This window comes from Olea europaea, chromosome 17, assembly GCF_002742605.1.
Source record: "Olea europaea var. sylvestris chromosome 17, O_europaea_v1, whole genome shotgun sequence".
Lineage (NCBI taxonomy): Eukaryota > Viridiplantae > Streptophyta > Magnoliopsida > Lamiales > Oleaceae > Olea > Olea europaea.
Genome location: NC_036253.1, coordinates 24,454,129 through 24,462,998, shown reverse-complemented (window position 1 = coordinate 24,462,998; position 8,870 = coordinate 24,454,129). Strand labels below are relative to the sequence as shown.

Below are 8,870 nucleotides of genomic sequence, written 5' to 3'. Positions count from 1 at the left end.
AATGCGTGCCAAGCGATTCCTAGCCGCCGTCTAAACATGAGGTGCAAGCTAAATGACTTAATAGTAAGCGCAAAATTAAATGATTAGCTTCACAGTTGATCGCTTAGGCCCTGTTCTCTTTAACGTTTTCGGGCCGTTTTCTGTTTTCGATTTTTCAAAACGATGAAAACGTGTTCTCTTTCCCGTTTTCGAAAACGAAAAAAAAATTTATGAAGAAAACACAAAACGACTTTTTTGTCGTTTTGGGCGTTTTCAGTGTAAAAATTGAAAACGCGGGAAACACCCCTTTTTTTTTTTTTTTTTTTTGAGGAGGTGATGTGGTGATTCTCAAAATTTCAAAAAAAATTAAAAATTAAAAATTAAATTTTTTTATTTATCAATTTATTTATTTTTTTTTTTGAGGTGGTGTTGTGGTGATTCTCAAAATTTCGAAAAAAAAAATTCATTTTTTTTTTGTTTTGAGAAACTAACAAAAAGAACACATTTTCAACAATTTCAAAACAAACACTCAAAATACAAAATTCAAAATGAATTCAAAACTTAAAACACAAAACTGAAACACAAAGAAAACACCCCCTTAATGTTCGTATAGAAGTGATTTATTAATTTTTCCTTCTTAAAAGCATTTTATTTACATTAGTTTCAATTTTTTTTTTTAAATTGTAAAATTGACTTATTGTAGGAAGTATTAAGTAAATTTAATAGTTCATAATTTTAGATGTTTGCTAGGTATTATTTTAATTTTAAATTATCTTTAGAATAATAAAAATTTTAAAATAATATTAATAGTAAGAAAACATTTTTTTTTACACCTAAACTCGTAAAACTTGAAGCTTAACTTTCGTGCATTGTTTTGAACAAATGTATAAAAAAATATTTTGATCGACAGGAAAAAAAGTATAGATCCAGATATTTTTAAAAATAATATAAAAACACGATGCCAACTTTGAAAAAAAATAAAAATGATTCATAAATAAATAACTTTTATATCTATTTTTATTAAAAGCAGCATTGCAATCTAAATAAGAAAAAAAAAATTATTTAATATAACAATATCAAAGATAGTATGAAGAAGAAGGATAAAATTGGAAATACATATTTATTTTTTTGGCTTATTTGGTTCTAGTTATAGCATGATATTCTGGAGTTGTACATAAAGATTTGCACTGTGATACTTAAATTAGACATGAATTTGTATGCAATAAATAAAAGTATAAAGATAATGAATATATCTTGTGTTAAAGATTTCATATGCGCTCGAGAGCCGGGTTCAGATTCATTTGTGTTGAGCTTGACTATTCATTTTAGTAGAGAACTTTCAGTCTTGTTGAGTATACTGAATTCATTCTTTATCTTCTAGGCACGATGTTTACCTTCTAGCTTTATCGTGCTTGATCTTGTCTCATTCCTCTTTAAACATGTGAATTCCAGAGCCAAATCCTTTAACATCCAAGTTGAGACATGTCATATGGGCTGACGATCTGATTTGTTATTTGCGTTTCTTGAGTTCCCTATTTTTCCCTGAAATTCTTGTTGCATAATTTTAGGATATAACAAGTGTGTATAAAAACTTGTAATACTATTTAATTCAAACTCATTATAACTGTTATCTATAAACAATTTGCTTTTTTGGCCCCAGGACACATCTCCAAATGGTAAAAAGGGAGAGTTGAGAAATCCAACTTTTCTTGAGGCTGCCGTGTCAAGAGTTCGAATCCTGAAATATGGATTTGGCTCTTGGATAAGTGCAAGTGTACAAGCAGCCTTTCACCCTGTACTCTTGAAGACATAACCTGTGATTTGCCTTCCTCACGATGTTTTAGGGTAAGAGCGATGGAGGACCCTTAAGGTTGGGGTTCAACCTTTATAAACAATTTGCTTTACTTGACAAAAGAATCGGCCTTAAGAGGCAGGTGACTAAAGCAGTGACATCACCGGCACATTTTCTGGCTCATAGTGTCAATCATTCTTCAGTCTCCTATTTCTGGGGTAAATCTCACTAGCGGTTGCTGAACTTTCAGAAAAAGCAAATTGGTCACTAAACTTTAGACCCTGTCTGGGATCCTTTTTGGGAAACTGTATTTGGAATATTAATTTTTTTAAGAATGTGTGGTTAGGAAAGGAAGAGGAAAAATTCAATTTACGTGTAATATTATTTTATCGAAAAATGCGTAGTTAAAAGATGATTAAAAATGTATTAAAATTATAATGTAACTCTAATAGGGACTTCATATGTCTCAATTGGGTAATAACTTCAATTTATTTTATCACTATGGCGGGGCTCCCTAACCTTTTACAAGCTATGTTTTTGGGTCCCCAACTTTCGAAATTAGGGTGTTGAATCTCCAACACAATTAAATTGGAAAATTTGAGTTTTCTAGTCACAAAAATCAATTTTTTAAAACTGGCTAGGTGATTGAGCCAGAAAAATTAAAGGGTCAAGAGTCAAACTGTCAAACCAAAGTCGAACCACAAATTAAAATAATGAAATTAAATGAATCAGTTTACATCATTGAAAATGTATGTTAATTTAAAAAGTATTTCAAAAGTTATTATTAATTATTTCATTCTAAGTAATATAACTTAATGACTATATGGGCCCAAACAATTACAACTTAAGTGCCCATACTCAAAAATAAAAAAATAAAAAAATAAACTATCATCGATAAAGGAGGTCAACATTCAACTCCTCAACTAGGCTTATCAACGAGCCGAGTCGAGTTGGACTCAACTCAAGTAAAATGGTCATAGTTTTTTTGCGAGCTCGAGCAGATCCAAGCTTTTGTCAGGTCAAGAAATCTAGGCTTGGCTCAATGTCATTTTTTTTTCTTTTTAACTTCATGACAATTCTAACATATATTTTTTTAAGGATTTTAAAATTTTACAATTTTTACGAATTATAAATTAAGAGGGTGCTTGAGGGCCCTTTTTATGTAAAAATATATTTTAGAATAGTAAATTGATGGGAAATGTGTGGTTAAAAAATAAGAATTTTTTTAAATTTACTTGTAATATTATTTTAATAAATAATGTGTGGTTGAAAAAACGATAGAGAAATACATTTTGAAAAAATTGGTACCAAAGGGGGCATAAATAAAAGTTGCAATCCTCCCCCTCTTTCTAGGCTTGGAATATGCTACAATCAATATAGGCGGAGTTAAACTTGTACATAAATAAAATATTTCGTATACAATTTTTTTCGAGACAAATAAATTTAAAAATTATGCATTTTTTAAAATTAATTACAAAAAAATTGATGTGAAACTGAAAAATTTAACCCATATTTATAACCAAAAAAATCAAACCATCTATTGAATTTCTGCAGTCAAATTGATGCCTTTTTAAGGCAGCTATAAAGCGCCTTAACCGGCAGCTACGTGCTGCTGGCTAAGGCAGCTGTCTTAGCGACAGCAAATCTGTTGCCATTTTAAATTTTAATTTTTTTTTAACTTATTTTGGCTCAAGGCGGCCCCGGCTCAAGTCGATGCCCAAAAATGGGGCCCTCCCTAAGTCTCGGCTGAATCTTCTCGAGCCACATGCCCGATCGATTCGGGCTTTTCTCGGGTCAAGCCATGAGCTGCCTCGAGCTGACAAGCACAATTTACATCTCTATCCTCAACTCTTAATCTCTTACACTCCACTTCATTCATATTTCACGCCGCCTAATATTTCTTATTTTCAGTAATAAAATTTTGGATTTGCATTGAAAAGATGTGCATCAGAGTTTAGCTCCAGCGATCCTTACCAATGAAATCAATGAATCACTAGATGGCTGTTTTTTTTATATTCTTGACAATTTTCTTAATTTTTTATTGAAAAAAACTTGATGAAGCCGGTAAAATGGTACATGGGTCACTCGGAAAACTAGTTGAACCATCCTATTTACCAGGCTTTATATCGATTGTCAACTATTAGGCTTTTACTCTCCAATCAGATCAAATTTTGGTCCAATTCCCGATTTTTCGATCAAACTGGCTGATTCGGACCGGTTTTCACAACACTGAAAAAAAATCATCAATATCAACATTAAAATCTCATGCGACTTTCACGTTACTTTTTGCTAAATGGTAGAACCACAAAGCCACGTATTATTTATATTTGGTACAATTGAAAGTTATTCGCAATTTTAACTTCTAATTTGACAATTTTGATCTTGTGACGGCCCAATTTTGAAATAATTCAGAAACTTAAAACCTCAATTTTGAAGGTTGAAAACCATAACCACATCAAGTGAAAAGTTGAAAAACTCAACCCTAATTTGCATTTTCAAACTTAGCCCCTGTTTTTGTCACTTTTTTTCTTCAAAGTTCTTTTTTTTTAAAAAAAAAAAAAAAACTCATTTTTAACTACACTTTCTTTAATAAAATAAATTTACACTTAAATCCAAATCTTTTCCTTATCTTTTATCCACTCATATTCCAAAAAATCACTATTTTAAAATATAGTTCCCCCAAAAAAATGGGGTTTAAACAAGGGTTTCGTCACTTGGTTTCATCTATTAACTGTCGTTCCCTAAACTAACATAAATCACTTAGTTAATTGTAAGTAATTGATTTATCGCATAAGTAACTCCTAGAAATAAAATTGGTGAAAAAAAGATTTATGCCAATTAGATTAAGCTCTGTTTGGACTCCATTTTTTCAAAACTCATTTTCAATTATCAAATATGGGCTAAAAGGTTAATGAGTATTTTTTTATAATATTTTTATGATATAATATAGAACAAAGTTGGCATACCACGTAGCAAATATGTGGAACAATTGTTGTGGTATAATGTTTAATTAAGTAGTTTTTATCAATCTAAAAGACAGAAAAATAACAAAATGATTTGAAACTAAATTGATCGATTGTCATCGAATCAAGATAAATTAAAATTTAGTAGCACAAAGATGTCCCTATTTTAAACTTCATTTTTGAAAATTATTTGTGGAAGTGGAGATCATATGATTACAAAGTAGAAAAAATTGAGTTTATGTGTAAAATTATTTTATTCGAAGACGTACAATCAAAAATAAATTTTATAAAAGGACTCAAAGAAGCAAGGGCTGAGATTTTACTAAAAGTTCAATAATTGCAAAGGAAACCCTATACTATTCCTCCAAATCGTTGGCTGCGGTCAGCATGCCCATAATGTTCTTGTCCCCCAAGCAAATAGACCTCTCAAAACCCACCCAGGCCGCCCCCTCCCACTCCCCGCGGCGGCACAACAGAATATGAATTATGAAATACAATGGCCCACATATTTACATGCAAATCCCAGGTATAAATATAGACACAAAAGCTGCATTTCTTTGTTTCAAAGCATCTTTCGAGAGTTGGGGAAACTGAACTCAACTGTGAAAAGTTTAAAGAACTTGTAGTGTAAATGAAAGGTGGTGGCGATAAAAATCATCAGAACTTGGAATTGCCGGCCGGTTTCAGGTTTCATCCGACAGATGAAGAGCTGGTGGTGCATTACCTGTGCCGGAAATGTGCAGGGCAGCCTCTTGATGCTCCGATTATAGCTGAGATTGATCTCTACAAGTTTAACCCTTGGGACCTTCCAGGTTACTTTTTAGTTTATAATGTTACACAATCGTTTTTTTCCCTGGGTTTTTTATTTTTATTTTTTTCTGGGTTGTGCTGTAAATTCTCAGTTAAAAGTGGATCAGCTGTAATTTTCTCATTCTTGGGTTAATTGTTGTCACGGTTGTGTGTATAATTCACCTTTAAAATCGACTTGTAAAGAAACGGTGTTCAGTCAAGTAGTTATGAGTTCACAAGTAAAGTAGTCATGATTGATTTTTCATGAAGTTTTTGATTTTGAAACGATTTGAAATGGCCTGAGAAAAGTTGATTCATTTCTCAATTAATGTTTGATTTTACAGGCATGGCGCTGCACGGTGAAAAGGAATGGTACTTCTTTTCTCCAAGAGACCGGAAATACCCGAATGGTTCCCGGCCGAACAGGGCCGCAGGAAAGGGATATTGGAAGGCCACTGGAGCAGATAAGCCTTTGGGAAAGCCGAAGTCACTGGGAGTAAAGAAGGCTCTGGTTTTTTATGCCGGAAAACCTCCTAAAGGAGTCAAAACCAATTGGATTATGCATGAATACCGCTTAGCTAATGTCGACAGATCTGGGACCAAAAAGAACAATTTGAGGGTACGTACAAGAACAAGATTTTAACTTATTTTTTCCCTTAGTACAGTTGAGTCAATAATATATTCTGTATTTTTTCCTCATTCAGCTTGATGATTGGGTATTGTGTCGACTATATAACAAGAAACGTACTATTGAAAAGCATTACAACGTAGATCAGAAGATACTGGAGTTTACAAATATCAAAGAACAAAATCCGGAAATAGGCACATGCCCGTATAATGGAATGGTGAACCCGGTGGCACCACCGGTTCAAGAATCACAATCCATGATCGACTCATTACAAACGACGAAGGATTATCTATATTTCGACACATCCGAGTCAGTAACCAAGTTGCATACCGATTCGAGTAGTTCCTACCACCACGTATTATTGCCGGAGTTCACGTGCGATAAGGAGGTCGAAAGTGCGCCGAAATGGAGCGATTTCGAGAAATCCCTCAATTATCAGCTTAATTATGCGGATGGTTTTCAAGATTATGATTTTGCTTCACAAGTGCAATATGTAGACCAGCTCTCTCTGTTTCAAGACATGCTCATGTACATGCAAAAAACCTCTGATTGAGGGATCAAATTTATTTGAGTTTGTCCTTGAAATTAATAGTATTATGTGCAATTATAAGCCATGTAATCCAAAACCTTGATTAATCTCTGTCCCCTCCTAAAGAAAAGAAATGAAGGATCATTTAAAAAGTTAAAAAGTGGTATTATTTTACTTAAGTTCAACACCTTTGAACAAGTAGTACTAGTCAAATTTGACGGGTGCGTGGTTGGCGTGACAGGAAGAGAACCATTGATAGAGATTAGGAGCATGTTTGGTTTGAATTTAAATATAATTTTAATTTAAATCAATGTCAAATAGTCAATATTAATCATATTTTTCATGGGTCCACAACTTTTCAATCGCGCATTTTAAAATTTTTTTATCACAATTTATTAAAAAATCTAATTTTAATATCCACCAAACATCATCTAGAATTAAAAAAAAAATAGAGTTTTGCTTATACATTAGGGTTGTACACCCCGATCTACGTGATGGGGTCCACGATTTTATTTATTATTATTTTTTATGGGATGTAAGTTCCTATTGTGAGGGAGCTGTATACCAAAGTTAACACACTGGTGAACAAGAAGCAAAACACTAAAAAATATGTATCGCACATTCATCTAAGCGTTAAAATCTCGTTATTTCAATTTTGATGGTCCTCGAGAAAAGCGTAGTGATGAATAATTAAGAATCAGACAGAATAAGTCCAGTTCAGAGACAAATCAATAGGAAATGCTATTTGCTTTCTACGATATGTAGATTTTCGAAAATGGATTTTGTGGAAAAACTTATTATTTATTTTAAGAATTTTTTATCAAAAAGTAGGAAAATTATAGATTCGCATAAAAAAATTATTTTATTGGAAGAATATGTGATTAAAATAAATTTGGAGAAAAAAATGAATTTTAAATAATTTATACAAAACAGGGGCTAATAATGGTTTTGGAAAATAAAATAAATACTGGAATTGATTCAAATGATTAGAATTTCTACAAAAATACAAATCAATGTTCTCCGCAGGATATGGATCATGGCTAAGCAATTAAAATTTATTCAATTAGGGAGACTACTGCTTCTCTTGATTGGATTGATTTGGAAGAAATTGGTGATCCGTCGAGAATACCAGACAGAGACAATGTGAGATAAATGTTACTTTAATGTAATTAGATAAACATTTCTTATTGGATAAATAATAAGGTTTTACTTACTTTTAAGAAAGTGACATGCATTATTTTGGAAAAAATAAATAAATAAATGCCGAAGTTACAGTGACAATAGATTAATAAATCATAAAGGTTAAGAACCAACTTAATCTCTCTATTAAATGATATATTTCGAGAAGAAAGTTGAACATATCATTTTTTTTAATGTCTTTGATTAATAAATCATAATTTTTTCAGAAGAAGCATATCACAAATTCACAATCCTATTGTATCTTTGAAATCATTTAATGACTATTTGATTGTTCTATAAATCATGCCTGTCATGTTTAAGTTAAACAGTTTCTTTTGTTGGGACCGATGAAGACAATGCAAGAATTAAGATTTGATGAACTCAATATGAAGTATAAATAAAGATCACAAAATAACCAAGAACAAGATTAAAGTAAAAGATGCAAAATAAAAGGGAACTGGCAGAGGAACGACGTTATTTTATTCAATCACTATGAAAGGAGAAAGTTACAGCAATTGGCTTAAACTAAACTAAAAGAGGAGCCACGTATTTATAGTACACGAGTCAAACGCTAAAACTAGGAAAGAAATATAAAATTGGGAAAAAATCTCGTAAAGAAAATCACGTAAAAGAAAAAGACGTGTCACGTTTCTGACAATTTTCTTTCCTTTCTTCACGGTTTCAAATTGTTTTCTTCCTAATCTTGGATTCCAATTGATTCTTTCCATATTTCTTGAATCCTATTAATTATTTCCTAAAATCATATGGCTCCAACAAGATTTCTTTCCAAAACCCAAGATTGCCAAATTCTTGCCAAATTTTGAGACACATATTTAACAATCTCCACCTTTGACTTGAAATTCCTGCGCAACGAACGATGCTCCAGATTTCTTCACCTTGAAAAATGATCCGCCTGCATCAGAATAACCAAGCTCCTCAACACAGTAATCAAACTCTCCACGAAAACAGGTTCCCTCACCCGGTGTCCACATATGACACCTGAACCCAAAC

The 8,870-nt window shown here is 32.2% G+C and overlaps 1 protein-coding gene across 1 annotated transcript; it reads left to right on the top strand.

Moving 5' to 3' along the window:
• Positions 1-5,228: 5,228 nt before the first annotated feature.
• Positions 5,229-6,840, top strand: LOC111365484 (NAC domain-containing protein 2-like). Its single transcript, XM_022986039.1, has 3 exons — positions 5,229-5,546; positions 5,868-6,142; positions 6,228-6,840. Exons 1-3 carry the CDS (start codon positions 5,366-5,368, stop codon positions 6,702-6,704), a joined length of 933 nt encoding a protein of 310 aa, XP_022841807.1. The 5' UTR covers positions 5,229-5,365; the 3' UTR covers positions 6,705-6,840.
• The last annotated feature ends 2,030 nt before the right edge of the window (positions 6,841-8,870 follow it).

Bases quoted from the DNA above. Each gene is read 5' to 3' on its own strand.
- LOC111365484 (XM_022986039.1), top strand. From the start codon at position 5,366: ATGAAAGGTGGTGGCGATAAAAATCATCAGAACTTGGAATTGCCGGCC. The intron at 5,547-5,867 runs GTTACTTTTTAG...TTGATTTTACAG, and splicing joins TAACCCTTGGGACCTTCCAG to GCATGGCGCTGCACGGTGAA. The intron at 6,143-6,227 runs GTACGTACAAGA...TTCCTCATTCAG, and splicing joins CCAAAAAGAACAATTTGAGG to CTTGATGATTGGGTATTGTG.